Source organism: Heterocephalus glaber, unplaced genomic scaffold (genome assembly GCF_053883595.1).
Source record: "Heterocephalus glaber isolate CG9 unplaced genomic scaffold, H.glaber_assembly_v1.0 deba00001454, whole genome shotgun sequence".
In the NCBI taxonomy this organism is placed as follows: domain Eukaryota; kingdom Metazoa; phylum Chordata; class Mammalia; order Rodentia; family Bathyergidae; genus Heterocephalus; species Heterocephalus glaber.
The window spans coordinates 14,901,037-14,919,380 of NW_028258303.1; the positions used below are offsets into that span (position 1 = coordinate 14,901,037).

General features: G+C 38.6%; 1 protein-coding gene across 8 annotated transcripts in view; it reads right to left on the minus strand.

Moving 5' to 3' along the window:
* Nucleotides 1-6,481, minus strand: part of Paqr3 (progestin and adipoQ receptor family member 3) — a 183,184-nt gene extending 176,703 nt beyond the window's left edge. For 7 of the 8 annotated variants that reach the window (XR_002396168.2, XR_015452897.1, XR_002396170.2 and 4 more), the window contains exons 1-2: nucleotides 6,101-6,478; nucleotides 2,846-3,008 (exon numbers count right to left, since the gene is read on the minus strand). Coding sequence is in view for 2 of the 8 variants with exons in the window: in XM_004848010.4 (XP_004848067.1) it covers nucleotides 2,846-3,008; nucleotides 6,101-6,285 (348 nt within the window). In the remaining 6 variants the exon portion in view is untranslated. Of the gene's footprint in view, nucleotides 1-2,845; nucleotides 3,009-6,100 lie in introns of all 8 variants that reach the window. The other variant, XM_087215891.1, reaches the window with a different exon arrangement.
* Between the last annotated feature and the right edge of the window lie 11,863 nt (nucleotides 6,482-18,344).

Genomic DNA, 18,344 nt, shown 5'->3' on the forward strand with positions numbered 1-18,344 from the left:
GTCTTGATGAATTTTAACTCAAACATCAATTGTAGTTACCTCTGGGAAGTAGAATTTAAGTGACTTTTACTTTCTTCCATAAACTTTTTTGTTTGCTTAGATGTCTACATGAGTATATAATAACAATATGAAACAATAATAAAGCTCATTTCATTGTGAAAAGGAAAGTAAAAGAGAAGAGAGAAAAACTATGGTATCAGTTGGAAGGGAAAATAATGTTAATAGACAATCCTATGTTTTTAAAAAGTTAATCTATATTTAGTATGCCATATTTAGAAAAAAGTGTGCTATTGCTAGAGCTCCTTAAAAGATGAAAAATAAAGTCTTATAAATTGAATATATTTCAGTTATACTGGGAAGTTTCTTTCTATGGAATAAGTCGCTCTACCAAGGCAGGCAGATAACTACAGCACTACATCCTACATCTAAGCTCACTGGCATAACCAAGTACTTCCCGACCTGGCCACAGCCTATCTTTCTGGCCTTACCTTTCTCTGTTCTCCTAGGATTCAACCATAAAGACTAACTCTTGCAGGTCCAGAAAGTGCTATTTCTTTCCTCTTAAAGACATTAGAATTCTTGAAGAATTTCTTTCTCCTTTCTTCTGGGTCTTTACACAATGTTTTTTTCTGCTAGTGTCTTGCCCCACTCCCTCTTCTGCTCTCCTACATCGATGACTTGATCTTCATGACATGCTAGTTCTGTTCAGCACTGTATTATTGCTGCTTAGGCTAGGGCCTGGAAATATGTAGGCGGTAATCAGTAACTATTTATTGAACTGAACTGTACATGAACAGACCTCTACTCTTCTCCAAAATAAATAACCTGTGAAAAGGTTCAAAGCCCATGACTTATATCTACTATTCAGAATGTACTCTACTAACTTGGCTGGGAAGAAAGTATTAGCACATAGAATGGGCAGGAGAAAAAATGTTTTGTCTCTTAAAGTTAAATGTAAACTAATATTAATGAACACATTTATGTTTTACCAGGCTACCTGCTACCCTAAGAATTTGGAAAACTTGGGTTATAATTTCATAAGAGGAAAAATAAAGTGGTCTTTTTTTTTTTCTGGTACTGGGGTTTGAACTCAACTTGTGCTTGCCAGGCAGGCGCGGCCCCATTGAGCTACATCCCCGTCCCGAAAATGGTCTTTTTAAGTAGGGAAAATGTGTTCATTTGTCCAGAGCAAGTTGTGCAGCATGTAACAGAAAGATCTTACTGCAGCAGTTAAGCGAATAGGATCTTAATGTTCAACTGAATAGTCCTAGGGAGGTCATTTTAATACTGTGGGCCTGTTTCGTCCTGTGCAGTTACAATAATTATTTAACCCTTTTAATTTTATAATACATTCTTAGTCCAAAATAGAGAGTAATATGTATTCTCTGAACTAACATCATCTGTGGCACATGGTAAAAGGTAAAGGACAGGCCTAAGGGTAAAAGAAAAAAACAGGAGAATCTTCAAGTAGATGATACCTACATAACTGACAGTAAAGTTCAAACCAGTTTTTACTTGTTAATGATTTTTAAGAACATCTGATGAGACAAGAGGATTGCAAGTTTATGTCCTGCCTGGGCAACCTGGCAAGAACCTGACTCCAAATAAAAAGTGAGGTGGGGATGTAATTCTCAGTGGTAGAGCACCCCTGGGTTCAATCCTCAGTAACATACATACACGGAAAAGAGTATCTTAGTCTGTACTAACATATATCTAAAAATTTTACTATAAAGAAATGGATTCATTTTCCTTATAAAACTGAAGGTAGATTCTAAGAGATGGTGGTTTCTAATCAGCACAAAAAGTAAACCTCAGAAAGAGTGTAATTTAAAAAGCATTAAAATTTTTTTCTAATAACACAAGATACTGTGTATTCTTTTCCTCAAATAAATTTAAATTTTATTCCAGAAACTGGAATTAGAAAAAAAGAGGGAAATATTTTTGATGTGTTTCTTGATCCTTTAGGCCCAAAGTTTTAATTTGAATAAAATGATGGAGGTCTGAAATTTCATGATGCAATGAAAACATTCTCTGTATGGCTGATTTACAGGTTCATCTCTGAGACTGAGCAGCAGCAGGGTGACTGTAGGGAGTAAGGGTCTGAATGTGAGGAGGAAGGGGATGATAATTTTTCCTTTTTGTTGTTATGTTTGTCTGTACCCCTTGTATTTAAAAAAATTTTTTTAAAGATGTCAAGAGGACTATGGCCCATTTTTGTTTTCTGCTTTAAAATATTGTATTTGAAAGACTACTAAATGTAATTTTTAAAGGCATTTTTACTGGTCCTTGAAAAAAATACAAATGCCAATGGAACTAAACAAAGTTAAAAAGGAATAGAAACTGGAAGTACATGAAACTATAAAAGGATGAAAGGAAATTAACATTAAAACAATAGAGTAAAAGATCAATGTCAGTAAAACAAGATGTAAAATAAAGGTAGTATGGAAATAACAAATGCAAAAGTTACAAATATAAATAGGAAAAAGATAGAAATATTGAAAAATGGGTTTTAAGTAGACACCAGTGATCTATTAAAAGATCAAAAAACAGTACAGACATTCTCAGCCAAGTGTTAATCTTAAAGCAGAGATGTCTAAAAAGATAGCAGAAAGAATTTAATATTTGAAACTTGGTGGATTTCAAATATATTCTAATAACAACACCCAAATATATGTTGACAGATTTTTTTTTTTAGGTGCTTATGTTATGAAAGCAAATAAGCTAATAACAGTACATGTCACTTTTGGGGGCTCTTTGGACCAGTGGGTCTAAACTTAAGTCACCTGTCCTTGCCTGACTGATGAAAGTTCTCTTTCCCAGTAATGGTATTTGTGAGATGACTCACCTGGAAGCAGAAGAGACAAATAGAACAAATTACAAAATCTTCTCTGGATGCACTTGCCGAAGGTAATACAGATGTCATGTCATATATTCCCAGGGTGAAGAAGAGAAAGAAACCCAGCAAATGACTCCAGATGTTTACCGTCTCATTAGATAAAATAAACAAACTGGAAAGTAAACAAATATGCAACTCAGATTCACACTGGTTCACTTACTGTTAGTATTCAAAGGTTAGGGACAAATTTGGGGAGTTACCAACACTTGCTACTTTAAAGATTTAACTCTACCTGTGCCATTCTAAATGTGTTATAACACTTAATTTTTCTTTAAATTTTGCCACATCTTCAACAACCCTGGATTTACAGAACTTTTTCTGTGCTGAATTTTATTATATATTTTCTTCTTTCTATTAAATTATTTACACATAAATTCCACCACATCCTCCATCTATTAACTCCCTGATCATCTTTATAATACCATTTTTCTAAGCAAAGTGTCTGATTTATATTATTTACTAAATGTTTATAGAAATGAGTGTCCAGATAAAAATTGGATCTTAGTCATAATGCTGTTAACAACAGGTATCTGAAAAGCTGCTCAGTGAAGCTAGGTACAAACTTTAAATACCTTTTTAAATACTCACTAACAAATACAAAGTTAAATGGACTTAAAAGAATTGGAATAAATACCATTTGATCCACTGAAAAGGTTCTTTAAGATAGGCATACTGGAACAACTTTGCTGTGGACATTCTGAAACCCAACTAGCTTCCGCATAGCATGAGTTTATCTTCTTTAGGAACAACAGTAGGCTACTTTTAATATGGGTTCTATTTTTTTCTTTTTTAATGCCTGCCCTACTAAGTGGTTTTAGCAGCACTGGATGGTGGAGGAGTACACCACACCATGTCCACCAGACATCAAGAGGCTTGTGTCTCCTCCCTACCCAGGCCACAAAGTAGCTCTGCAATCATGAGCAAGTCACATAACCTCTCTGGGCTTCAGGTTCTTCATCTGTAAAATAAAGAAGCTGGATCAGATGCTGCTCCAACTTCCAGCTACTTTCTTAATTTTGTGAAATGATTTTCAGATGTGTAGGGTGCTCGCTCATCTGATTTATAGGAAGGTGATGTCATGACAAAAGATTAAAATACTCTTGCATTTGTCTATCAAAATCTAATCATTTTGCTTAAAGTATTGCATAACTATCTGCAAGCTGAATTTGCAGCAGCCACAGTGGTTCTCACTTTTGTTTATCAAGTGATAAACACAGCAAGTTCTCGAGCCATCAAATGATCAAGAATAAAGTTAATCTTCTGTCATGGAACTCAAAGTTTATTTTGTACAATATCAAATATAAAAACTACTTATAACGGGGAGGGTGCAGGAATGTTCTAAAAAACATCTAATTTTGATAATAGTACTGTACCCTGCCTATTGGCTCAGAACTTTTCATTTGTGAAACCCAGTATAACCTGATTAACTGAACACAACTTTCCTATGTTCCTTTCAACTATTAAAGTACTGGAGAAACTATTAGAATATATAAAATCTCCCCTTGTGCCCAAAATCTGGCTTGATCACTCTTGAAAGCTGAAAGAAAAGAGAGCAAAGGCTGAACTTGGAAAAAATCAAGCTGGCAGGAAGAGCACTTGGAAAAATATGCCTAGTAGGGGATCTACTCTTACTGTATGAAAAGTTAGACACTCCATACTCTGTTCAGCCTCAAAAACCAATAATCATCTTCATTACCATCACTGGTTCAAAATCATTGATAACTATAATTGTTTGAGTGCTTATTAGGTACCAGGCCCTGTGTAGTATTTTACATAAATAATCTCATTGGATACTACCCCTTGAACCAGATATTGTGATTACCTTCATTCTTACAAGAGAAGAAAATAAGACTCAAAGAGGTTAACTTTTGCACAAGGTGGCACAGCTATTAAGTGTTGAATTATTAAGTGTTGAATTTTAAGAGTTGAATATTCAAGACTTTTTGACTCAACAACTCAAGATGCAATACGCTATAGTTCATTTCTCACTCCACATGATTTAGGATGCGGGGGTCCTCAGCTAGATGGGTATAAAGCATTTAAGGCAATTCACTGCCTGCTCTATCCCTGTGAACTCCACTTCCACAGCAGGCCCAGCTCTGATTTCTTGTGTAATTACTCATGCACAGGAGGCAATGAAGAGTGAAGTAGTAATTAGGATTCAGACTGTGAAGTCCTGTTGGCCAACCATTCAAGCCACAAGGATGCATGGTGATGTTGTCTTGTGACTGCATGTCACAAAGCAGGACAAAAGGAAATAAGGATGGGGAAAGACCATGCTGCAAAGAAAATCAAGAATCAGGCAGGTGGATGTTGCCTGAGTGGTTCAACACCTACATTCTAAGAGGGGGATTTGCTACTACATTGACCCAAAGCTAACCATCTGCGTCTTAATTCTCCTGAGGTGGGGTTCTGTATTTTAGTACACACGGTGAGTTTTGACAGAAAGCTATTCTAAAAACAAGAACAGCAATTTTTCAGATTTTTTTAAATACAGGCTTTCAAAGGAATCTGGTTTTAAAAATTGAGAACAAAAAGTAGAAATTTCCTTTCTTAGAGATCTTCTAAGGTGCCATAGGCTGGGTGCCCCGTTACAGCTCTCTTTGCTACAGCGTTTTTCCTACACAGCATTTTCCACAATGGCTATTATGTAATGTGTAATTATCTCTTTAATGTTTGTCACCCAGGCCAAACTGTAGCACCTTCATGAGAACAAGGGCCACGTCTGCTCTTTTCCACAGGATCTGGTACAGTACCTAGTACTTAGCAGGGCCTCCATAAGGATCTGCTAAATGAATGAATCAGGGCTTTTTAAATATATATATGTATGACAATGTGAACTGTTTCATTTAGCTGGCCCAAAGCACCCGAATTCCCACAGGGTTGCTCTAAACACACACAAAGCTTAGGTGTGCACAGGACAAGTAATGATCAAACACTGTCAGTGGGGTTGATTCCAACATGTATCCCAATGGGCACCAGAAGGAATAAAGGATGTAAAAGCACTGTGTAAACATCAAAGCCCACAGGAGAGTTGGCAATTATGATCACTGTTATTAGCACGATTATTCCGCGGATCAAGCACCCTGAGGGGAGACAGGAGGAGCGAAAGGACGGCGCGGCGAGAGAACGACCGGCGCGGGGCGAAGCGGAGACGACGGGGGACCAGGCTGAAGGGAGCCAGGCGGAGCGGCCAGATCGTACCTTTTGATGCAGAGCCTGGAGGGCAGGTAGGCCCGGTAGCCGTCGGTGATGTACGGGTTGTCCTTGAGGGACACAGGGATCTGCTCGTAGGTGTAGAGGCGAATGCCGCGGGGTACCAGGACCGGCCAGTACTGATAGCTGCCCAGCTCGATGTAGTGCGCGCTCTTCAGCAGCTTCTGATGCATTCTTCCCGGCCGAAGCTGCTCCCTGCGGGGAGCCCGCTCAGGCCCCGCCTCCCCGGGGAGGGGGCTTCGCCGCAGGAGCCCCCGCCCCGGAGGCCGCGGACACCTCGAAGGTCCTACGGCCGCTCGGCCCGGCCGGCTCACGAACCGGCCGTCACCGCCTCAGCGCCCGGGCCCGGCGGCGTCTCGGTCCTCTGTGACGTCAGCACGGCGCGCGGCCTCGCCCCCTCCGTGCGGCCCCGCCCCACTGGAGATGTGCCAGCTGCACGCATGCGCAAATCAGGTGAGAGCTGCAGTAGCCTGTGGTCTTTCCGCCCCTGGGCTATGGGGTGGAAGCGCTGTTGGCAAGGCCGGCTGCAAGTAGTGTTTTTCTCTTTCTGCTTTTAGTTAGAGACTGTAGTCGCTACATTTTGAAATATCGAGGGGAAGAGAGGTGACAAAGAAAATAATGACTAAAGCTGACTTACAACCTGTTGCTTTCTGCTTGGAATCACATACACTTAGAAGGGAACTTTGAGGTTTTTCTAATCTACAGCCAGGTTGATTTATTTATATTAGTATTATTATATTATTATATTATTGTTATACATAACAATTGCATTCATCTTGGGGAATTGGTACAGATACGATTCACATCTTGGTCATTTTTCTTCCCCTTTCCCCGATCTCTTTCCTGTCTCCACAGAGTCTACCTCCCGTGTCCTACCATCTCTTATTTTGCTGTTAACATAATTTATGTTTTCTCATATTAGAGAAGCTACACAATATTTAACCTTTTGTGTTTCACTTCACTTAGCATTATGGTCTCAAGAGCTACCCATTTTCCTATAAACAACTCAGTTATCCTTTAAGACTACAGTCATTTCTCAGGAGCTGTTGGAAATAGAGGAAGCCTGAGGCACCTGGAGAGTAAACCAGAAGCCAGCATGTGCAGAACCATAAAGCAGGCCCCGGCACGTTCAAGACACAGACGCCATTCGAAGTGTGTTCTTGTAGATGTGAAATGGGCTGTGGTTCTTGGCCCCCTCCTCCGCCATGAAGCCAGCTGGAGAGACAGTTGATAGGTCTCCCACTACCTCAGCAGCTGTTATGTATAGTAGCTGCCCTCTTCCTATCATGCCTCGCCCCCTCCCCTGTGTGACGTCATGCCAAGATGGTTGCTCCCACCAAAGAACAAACCCTTCTTCCCAGCATGCCCCTGTTCCCGCCTAGAGAGTAACCTAATACTGGCTCACCTCCTACCATCTAGTGATGTCACGGGCCCTTCATTCCCTAGTCACTACGTCACTCAACCCTGCCTCAGCCCCTAGAAACCCCACCCCAGTCTCTATAAAAGACTCTCCCTACCCGGCCATATTGCTTTTGTTTCTCCTTTGGTCGGAGAAAGCCCGGCAGATCTAGTCCCGTAATAAAGGCTTGTTGTGGCCTGGTCTGGTCTTGGTACGCGGCCTTTTACCTGACAACAGTTATGTGATCAGCTGGAGAGTGGAGGGCTGTCACCCAAATTCCATCTTGCCAGGGTTGCAGTACCAAAAAAAAACGTACATGAGGTTTCTGGGGAAGCTCAAATTAATAAACCCATGTGACACTTAGGAAAGTGCCAGGCACATTGTCAGCACTCAACAAATGTTAATTATATAAGAGAGTTCAAGGAAAAATAAAATTGATAGGGAAAACTGGAAAAATAAACAGATATATTCTAAGTGGACTTAAATTCCACTTAAAGGAAGAGAAACTTAATCTTTAAGCCAAAGAGCTAAAAAATAATATCGGAGAGCTTACTATGTGCCCAGTACTATCTTTGCTGAAGGTTTTTGTGTATAGGACTATACATATTTCCTAGAGTAAGAAAATCATGTCTCAGCATGCCTGCTGCCACTCATACACACTCCTTATGGGAGGGGACTTCTCCATGTATTCTTAAGGATATCACATGGTACTGTGTTTCAGTCACCACTGACCCAAAGGAAAATCAGTAGCCTATGAGATGTCCTGACACAAATTCCTTTAAAGTAATTAGTGTGACCATCAGCGTCTTTCTTGGGACTTTCACCTGGAAGAGAATCTGTAAGTTAGTATTTGAAACAGAAGTGGAAAAATGCACAGAGATTATTAAATATAAGATAGCTGAGCTGTGGTAATGGTGGGACACTAGAGTGAAGGAGTAAAAATGAAAGCAGTTTGATCACAAATGTACCCATGAAGCCTGTTCCAACATGACTTCTGGATTGGTTTCAATAATTTATAACCCATTTTGGCTCTCCCTAGTCGATTTAACTTTAAACACTTAAAAAAAAAAGAAATATGAAGCATTTTTTTGGTGTTTTTTTTGGGACTGGGGATCGAACTCTGGTCCTTGCACTTGTGCAGCAGGCAGAAAAACCACTGAGTTAAATCCCCAGCCTAAGAACTCTTTTAACACCAGGCACTTAAAGCCACATATGAAATTCACGGATAAATATGAATAGATGCAGCAACAATCTATGCCTGAAATTTAGAGTGAGAACGAAGTCTGTAAGTAAAAAATTAATTGAGAAGAGCTCATCCACTCAGGTCTTTGAGATAAGAGACGAAAAAGCAGCACTGGTTTGGTAGCATGAAGGTGAGAGGGCATAATGCCCACAGGAAGCTAACTGGCACTTAGAAGGCTCTGGCAGTTTAGTCATAGTGCTTGACAGAAGTCCTCAGTGACATTCCTAATAAAGCACAAGGTGTGGCATGCACTAGTATTCCAGTACCTGTTGATAGGTGAGGATCAACAGTGGCATCTGGCAGGAGACTTTGGTCCCTCTTGAAATGGCAGTCTGAGGAACTGAACTGGCCATAAGAGATAATAGAAAAATGGCAGGACCTTATCGTGCATGCCTGTGAGACATCGGGGCTTTGGATGTGCTTTAGGTGGTTGTGGGTGGGAGAGAGTTCTCAAGGAGCTGGAAGGCTGCTTTCCTGCATGGTAGCAACTGCCAGAGAAACCTTGAGTTTCTGTGCTGTGAGTAGTAAGTGTCCTACAAGCATAAGAGGGCTGTGGAAACTTCATTGTGCCTCATTTTATAGGGTGATCTTCAGTGAGACTGGATGGAAAGATATGGGGCTGCATGCAGAATTTAAGAAAAAGACATCTCCCTCCCTCCCTTTTATGTATCACTTTACTTTTTATATAACTCTAACAGTGTTGGAGTAGTACTTCTGGGTGTTAAAATTGACTCAGAACATTAGAACTTTGCATTTATTCAATTCTGTGTTCCATTCATTTTCCTGAACACTTAGGAAAACAAAGGTGAATAAGACATCTTTTGGACATCATCTTTATGTATCTCATCAGTGCTCACGTTTTCATCACTGTCTCATTAAATTCTTTTTTCTAAACTTTTAGAACCACCCTCACATGCATGATTTTCCCTTATCTGTCCATCCTGGGTTCCTTTGATAGGTGTTGTTTCTCCTAGGATGTTTTTCAGTATTCTTTTTTTCTTTCTTCCTTCCTTCCTTTCCTCCTTTCTTTCTTTCTCTCTCTCCCTCCCTCCCTCCTTTCTTTCTTTTCTTTCTTTTTTCTTTTTTCTGAGACAGGATCTCACTATGTAGACCAGGTTGGCCTTGAACTCTTGGCAATCCTCCTGCCTCAGCCTCCTGAGAGCTGGGATTACAGGTGTGTGCTACCATGCCCAGCCAAGATTCTTTCTTTAGTTTTCAAAAATTCTGTTTTTACTCTGTGTATTTTCATGGCTTTACTTATTATCATTGAGGTGATGATTCCTAAAATTGTATTTTCAGGCCGAATCTCTTTTGAGCATCTAGATTCAAATAAAAAACTAGACATAGAAACTGAAATGTTAAAGTTGGGTCTTTTAGCTGGATGTGGTGGCACATGCTGGTAATCACAATGTTAGGGAGGCTGAGACAGGAGGATCACCATGGATTCGAGGCCAGCCGGGGCATAGTGAGTTCAAGGGCAACTTGAACTACATAGCAAGACCCTGTCTCAAAATAAATAAATAAATAAAAATTGTAAAATGGTCTTTTCTCTTTCCATTCTAGAAGCCACACTTCTAGAAATAGTGTCAACATTTATTGTCTCTATTTCTGGCTTCCCTTTTGTTGCTTATCTCATCAGAATCTAACTTCTGTTTTTCTATATTGAAAATTCTTCTGCCAATAATGCTAAACTCAATCAACCCTTATAAAAAAAAAGCCTTCTTCATTGTAAAATGGAAATAAACTACAAACCACAACAAAATAGAATTTGGCCAGTCATCCACTCTTCCTTTTTGTTTTCTACAATAAGAGTCTCCACTCTTCTTCCAAAAGTAACCGTTTTCTTGACTTTTGAAATAATCTCTTCTTTGGGTTTCTCAATACTTTTATTACACAAATGTGCATCCTAGGGGCAAAGCTGTTCACATCTGTTAGCCAGGAAGTGGACTGGGCGCGGGAGGGTGGGGGGGTGGGAGTGGGTGGAGCCAGGGAGGGAGTTAATTCTTCCAAGGCCACACCCTCACTACCCTGCCTCTTCCATCCAGGTCCACTTTCTAACAGCACATTCAGCGACAGCATCCCACGATACAGTCACCTTCCAAACGCATGAAACTTTCTGAGGATATTCTATAGCTAAACCGTAACATATCTTTTAAGTCATGTTGTGATCTAGACAGTCTCCTGTATTCCTTTCATATTTCACAGTTTATTTATGGAATTTCTCACAGCCTGGGTCCTGCTATTTGTAGAATCACGATGCGGTTGTATATGTCCTGTGTATATTCTGCAAATTGGCAGTGGGGTTCAGAACCTTGATCAAATCCCTGTTTGAACCTGTTGGCAAGAATTGTTCCTTTATCTGGAAACATTTATGGTCTGATTTTTGTTCTTTCATTAGATGTTTACAAGCTTGATTTTTCAAGGCTCAGATTCAACAGTTGATAGAGACTGAAAAAGAATGATAATAAATTTCTGTCATTTTGATTCAATGTATTAGCTAAATTAAAACAAGTTTTGTAAGGCAGTATTTTATCTACTATTTGGTTTCCCAGTGGCACAGTTCACATAAAAAAAAAAGGTAATTCCTTGGTTATTTCATTTTACTTACCCAGTTGTCAAGATGAGTTGGTTCCCTATAATCTTCAGAAGGTAATCAGTTCAGTTAAAAATATTATGAACTCATGTATTTAAAGACATTTGATAGTTTTCAATTCATTGAAGTCCTTGTCTTCATTGATGGCTCAAATTATCCCATCTTTGGTAAGTGTGAACCTCTTCAAATTGGTTCCTTGATTTTTGATAAGACCTCAGTATTCAAGGGGAGCTGCCTTCCATCTAGAGTGTCAAGATATTCATTGTATGTATTTACTTACCCAGATTTGGAATCAACCATTTCTTGAGAAAACCTTCATAGTGGGATGAACTACACCCTGTGCCCCATGTCCAAGTCCTAACACTTGGTACTTCTGAATGTGATTTCATTTGGAAGTAGGGCCTTTGCATATCTAACTATATTTAAGATCTTGAGATCATCGTGGATTTTAGAGAAGGTCCTGGATACAATTACTTGTGCCTTTATAAAGGAACTGGGTGTAGATTTGAGAAATGAAGACACAAGAAAGCCATATGAAGATAGATAGAGGCAGAGGCCCAATTCATGCTATCATAATCCATGAAAGCACTGTAAGCTGAAAGGCAAAGAAGGCATTCTCTAAAAACCTTCAGAGTGATTGTGACCTGTCCTACAGACTTAGAGCTTCTATCCTCTAGAATTCTGAGAAAATGTATTTTTGTTGTTTTACGTCTTCAACTCTGTGGTACTTTGTTATGGCAGCCATAGGACACTAGTACGAATTTTGATACTGGGAAGAATGGTAACCTAAATCCTTAAAAATATGAAAATAGCTTTGGAATTGGGTCATTGGTAGAAGCTGAAAGAATTTTGAGAAGCATGATATAAAAATCCTATATTCCCTTAAAGAGATGGTAGAATAGTAAAGGTTATTCTGATGAAGACTCAGAAGGAAGTGATGGGCGTGTTAGAGAAAGCTATTATCTTAGAGAATGCATATATTATAATGCACAAAGTGACAGAAATAGGAACATTAAATGTTCTTCTAGTCAGGCTTCAGAAGAAAGAAAGGAATGTTTATTAGAAACTGGAGGAAAGGCAATCATAATTATGAAGTAGCAGAAAATTTGGCTAAATTGTGTTCTATTAATGGTGAAGGCAGAATGTATAGGTAATGAATGTGGGTATTTAGCTGAGGAGATTTCCAAGCAAAATACTGAAGGTTCAGCCTGGCTGTTTCTTGCTGCCTATGGTAAAATGTGAAGGAAAGATAAATGGGAGAATGTTGTGCAAAGAGGAACAAGTGCCTAATAATTTGAGAAGTTCTCAACCTATATAGATTAGAAAGGATGCTAAAATTATGTAAGTTACTGTTGGAAAACCATGTTCTAGAGTAGTGATGGTGAACCTTTTAGAGCTTTCAATGACAAAAATAGACCTCTGTGGTACATGTGCCATAGGTTCTCCACTACTGTTCTAGAGAGACAGTCAATGGTCTGACTAGGCAAATTTTTGCTTAAGAGTCTAGACAGGACACTATGGATTTATTCAACCATCTCAGTACATGTGAAGACTGGAAATGGTGCTATCCAGTAAAGATCTGTGGAGAGCCTTCTTGTCTAATGGCATAGACAGGTAGAAATGAAGGAAAGCTGTTGGATATACAGGATTTTACAGGCAGGAAATTGTTGGAGACAACTACTTGGTTGAAAGTCTGTGTTACCTTACAAGAAAAAAGAACAAAATGACTCTAAGGAATGAACTCTATGTGCCACACAATTTAGCATAGCTTCATCACAGGTCTGAAGGGCAGAGTATCAGACCACAGTGGATTATTTTAAGGCCTTGAAACCTGAATGAATTTGCCCTCCTGCGTTTGGAACTTGCTTGGTATAGTTGACCTCTTTATTCTTTCTAGTATCTCTCTTTCAGGATGAGAATGTCTGTCTTGTGCCTGTCACACAGTTGTATTTTGTAAGGATATACTTGTTTTCTGGCTTTACAGGTCTATAGATGGAGTGAAATTTTATCCTAGGATGGATCATACCCAGTGTCTTATTTATTCCTAATTTAAATAATGATACATGGGACTTTTGAGATGATAATATTTAGATGAGATTTCAGACTTGAAGTTGGAAAATATAATAGGTTGAGATTTTGAGGGATGTTGCCATAGGACAAATGTATTTTGTATGTTAAACAAACATGGATTTAGAGGGCCCGAAAAGCTAAGCCTTGGTTTTCTTTAATGCAAAATAGTATTTCAAGATTGACCACGATCTGTTTGCTAGGGATACTTATTCAAACTTTTACAGATTTAAATGTTCAAACACTGTAAGTTTATATATTTAAGGATTAAATATCAGTTGAACTCATAGTAGTATTTCCAGTTCAGATTCAGCACCACAGAGTTTTCACTGAGAATCTTGATTACCAAGGATTCATGGTAAGATTAAATTAGAACATAACCTAATTATTTTTTATCCCACATAATACACATATTGTCAGATTATAATATTATTATCAATACCAATTAAGATTACTGAAATAATTAATTCTTTGCATATCCTATGTTTTTTTCCCCTTTCTTCCTTGTTTTGGGGGAGTACCAGGGATCAAACTTGGGACCTTGAGCTTGAGAGGTGGGCGGTGGTACCACTGAGCTAAATCCCTGGCCCATCTTCCTATTTTTTATGGTTGTACTGTATCTACACTATCAGATCTAACAGTCACTTATATACTATTTTAACCCTCCTGTAGTTCAACAGGTACCTATATATTTAATACCATTAATTCTTCTGTTAATGTCCTCTGTTTGATTTGATTGCAGTTTGAAATTCAATGGAAAAGGCCCATGAGAACAATATTCTTTGAGTGTTTTTCTTTAGTTGATAAGTCAATCATATGCTCTTTTAATTAGATGCCAGAAAAATGTTTTAAAACTTAAGATTCATTAATTTTATTAAAATGCCTTCAGAGCAATAGTTTTGGAGCATATTCTCAAATACATGTGTTCTTTCATTATGTGATAGATAGCTTTCCTGTACACCAATAATGAACCTGCAGAGAAAAAAAATCAGGAAAACAATCCCATTTACAATAGCCTCAAAAAACAAAAAACAAAACAAAACAAAAAAACCCAAACCAACATATAAACTCAACCAAGGAAGCAAAAGACTTCTACAGTGAAAATTATGAGACACTGAAGAAACTAAAAAAGATACTACAAGATGGAAAGACCTATCTATGTTTATGGATTGGTAGCATTAGTAATTAAAAATGTCTGTTCTAGGCATGGGGACATAGTTTAGTGTAGAATGCTTGCCCAACATGTGCAAAGCCCTGGGTTTAGTCCCCTGCACTGCTTTACAGAAAAGTCATACTACTAAAAGCAGTCTACAGACTCAATGTTTTCCCCATGAAAATACCAATGACATTCTTTGCAGAACTAGAAAAAAATAATCCTAAAGTTAATATGGAAGCACAAAAGACTTTAAATAATGAGAGCAACCCTAAGCAAAAAGAGCAATGTTGGAGGAATCACAATACCTGATTTTAAAATATAGTACAGAGCCATTGTAACAAAAACAACATAATATTGGTGTAACAATAGACACAGATCAATGGAATAGAATGGGGACCCAGAAATATACCCATCGGATTTTCTTGACAAAAATGCTAAAAACCTGTCTATGTTGGAGAAAAGACAGTGTCTTTAACAAATGGTGCTGAGAAATTAGATATCTACATGTAGAAGATTGAAACTAGATCCCTAACTCTCAGCCTATGCAAAAATCAGCTCAAAATAGACCAAAACCTCAATGTAGGATCTGAAACTTTGAAAATAGAAACATAGGGGAAACTTTGAAAATAGTAACATGGGGGCAACATTTCAAGGTATAGACAATCACTTCATAACTAGGACTGTAATAGCTCAGGAAATAATTGCAGGGATTGACAGTGTGGGATGCATTAAATTCAAAATATTCTGTACAGCAAAGGAAGCAATTACCAACACAAAGAGACAGATTTCAGAATAGGAGAAAATCTTTGCCAGCTATTCTTCTGACAGGATTAATATTTAGAATATATAAAGAATGCAAAAAATTTAACATCAAAAGAACAAGTAAGAATTAAGGATACAGAAACAATCCTAGGCATATTCAGCCATCTGTTATTTAACAAAGGGGCCAAAGAACATATGCTGGAGAAAAGGTAGGGTGTTTAACAAATTGTGCTTGGAAAACTACTTATCCACATACAGAAGACTGAGTCTAGATCCATATCTGTGACCTTGTACTAAAATAAAATAAAAATGGATCAAAGACCTAGATATTAAAACAGAAATGCTTAATCTATGGGAGATAAAATAGGGAAAACTCTTGAAGACATAGGCATAGGCAAATACTTTCTGTACAGAGCCCCAATTGCACATGAAGTAACACCAAGAAACAATAGTGTGATTACATCAAATTAAAAAGCTTCTGAAGAGCAAAGAAAACAACCCACAGAGTGAAGAGACAATCTACAAAGTGGGGAAAAAATTTTGCTAGCAACTCTTTATGTAACTAATATCTAAAATATGTAAAAAAATTAGACCAGGGGCTGGCGATTTAGCTCAGTGGTTTTGCCGCCTGCTGCACAAGTGCAGGGACCCGAGTTTGATTCCCGGTTACCCCCCCGCCCCCAAAATTAGACCAACCAAAATAAAAGACCCATTCAGAAAATGGGCAACTGAAATGAATACCCACTTTTCAGAAGATGTACAAATGCCAATAAATACATGAAAAACCGCTCAGCATCTTCGGCTGTTAAAAAAATACACATCAAAACAATACTGAGGGCCGGGGATTTAGCTCAGTGGTTTCGCCGCCTGTTGTGCAAGCGCAAGGACCCGAGTTTGATCCCTGGTACCAAAAAAAAAAAAAAAAAACCAAAAACAATACTGAGATTCCAGCTTACTCCAGGAAGAATAGCTATCATCAAGAACTCAAAAGATAAAAAAGGCTGACTAGGATGTGGGGGAAAAGAAAGCTTTCTGCATTGTTGGTGGGAATGTAAACTAGTAGAACCACTATGGAAATTGATGTAATGATTCCTCAAAACACCACAACTAGAAATTCCTGTTGACCCATGTATATCTCTTCTGGGTGTCTTCCCCCAAAGGTTAAAGACATCATACTATTGTGTAGTGATACATGCATACCCATGTTTATAACAGCACAACTCAGCAGCTAAATCTTGGAAGTAATCTATATGTACATCAACAGATGAACATGTATATATTCATATTACTTGGCCATAAAGAAGGATAAATTTGGATAATATGAAGGAAAATGGATGTACCTTGAGACCACACTCCTAAGTGAAATAAACAAGATATTGAAAGCTAAATATCACATGGTCTGTCTTATACGAAAAACCCAAAGTACAAGTAATTTAAAGAGAAAAATTAAAGATAAATGATAGGAAACAGGGAGGTAGACTTTTTGGAGATAGAAGGGGACATAGGGATAGAGGGGGAGAGGGTGCAAAGGGAAGGGGATGTAAAAGGATTAGCTGCAATATGTATATGTACTAATTCCCTACCATGTATGTATTCAATAGATATCACAAACACATACTAATGAAAAGCATTTTTAAAAGAACAAGTAATCCAGTCAATAAATGGGCAAATAAACTGAATAGACACTTCTCAAAAGAAGTAGTACAGTACCACTGCTCCCACTACAGAGGAAGGGGCTTCTGGGCCACTGTTCCATGGCTCCGAGTGCACAGGAAGGGGCTTCCAAGATGCTGTACTGCTGTTCCCAGTGCAGAGGAGTGAGCCGCGTGGGTGCCAACAGCACACACCCCCTTTGCCCCTCCCCACCCCGGTCAAAATGAGAAGATGCATAAACAAGTCTCAAAACCAGACTTCCAGATCACCTACAGCAACCTCAAAGGATAACAAGATGGAACACTCTGATACTCAACCACTTGGACTCCCTGAACTGGCAACAAAAGAGGATCTGAAAAAATGAAATCAGAAATAATTTCTCAGATAACAGTAGACATTGTGCTCCTAGTGCAAGACATGATTGATAAATCTAGAGAGGAGCTGAGGAACATGATGGAATCCCAACATAGGAAACAAATGGAATCCATAAAACAGATGCAAATAGATTTCCAGGAGATGAAAAACTCCATTGAAAGTCTACACAGCAGAATGAGCCAGTGTGAGGACAGAATTTCAGATATAGAAGATAAGATTGCAATTAATGACCAGGAAAAGAAAAAGTGCTTCAAAATCGTAAGCAACCATGAGAAATCAATCCAGCAGCTGCTAGATGATGCAAAGAAGAATAACATAAGACTGATTGGGCTCAATGAAGAAACAGGGGAGAGTGCAGATGACATTAAAAAAAATTCACAGAAGTGATGGCAAAAAACTTCCAAAGCAGGGGAAAAGAACTTGACATACAGATAAGCAAGGCATATAGGGCTCCAACTACCCTTGATCAAAAAACTCTACACATAGGCATGTAATTGTTCAGATTCCAGAAACCGAACAGAAGAACAAAGTTCTACAAGCAGTTAACGAAAAGAAACAAATCACATACAAAGAAAAGCCCATCAGAATCACAGCAGACTTCTCAACGCCTTAAAACCCTCAAGGCAAGAAGAGCTTGGAGTGATGTTTTCCAAGCCCTAAAGGAAAACAGCCTCCAACCCAGATTGATGTACCCTGCAAAAACTATCTTTCAGAATTGATGGAGAAATAAGATACTTTCATGACAAAGAGCACACTAGGAACTTCACGAATACCAAACCAGCGCTCCAAAAAATTTTAGACAGTATCCTAGGAAAAGACAATGAGGATCACAACCCCAGGAAGCACAGCAGAATGAATCCATCAAGCAAGACAAGATATTAAATGTAGAGGGGGAGAATCCAACAAAAAGAAAAAGTCATGTCAATGATAAGTCAATACCTCTCATTTATAACCATCAATGTTAATGGTCTCAATTCACCAATC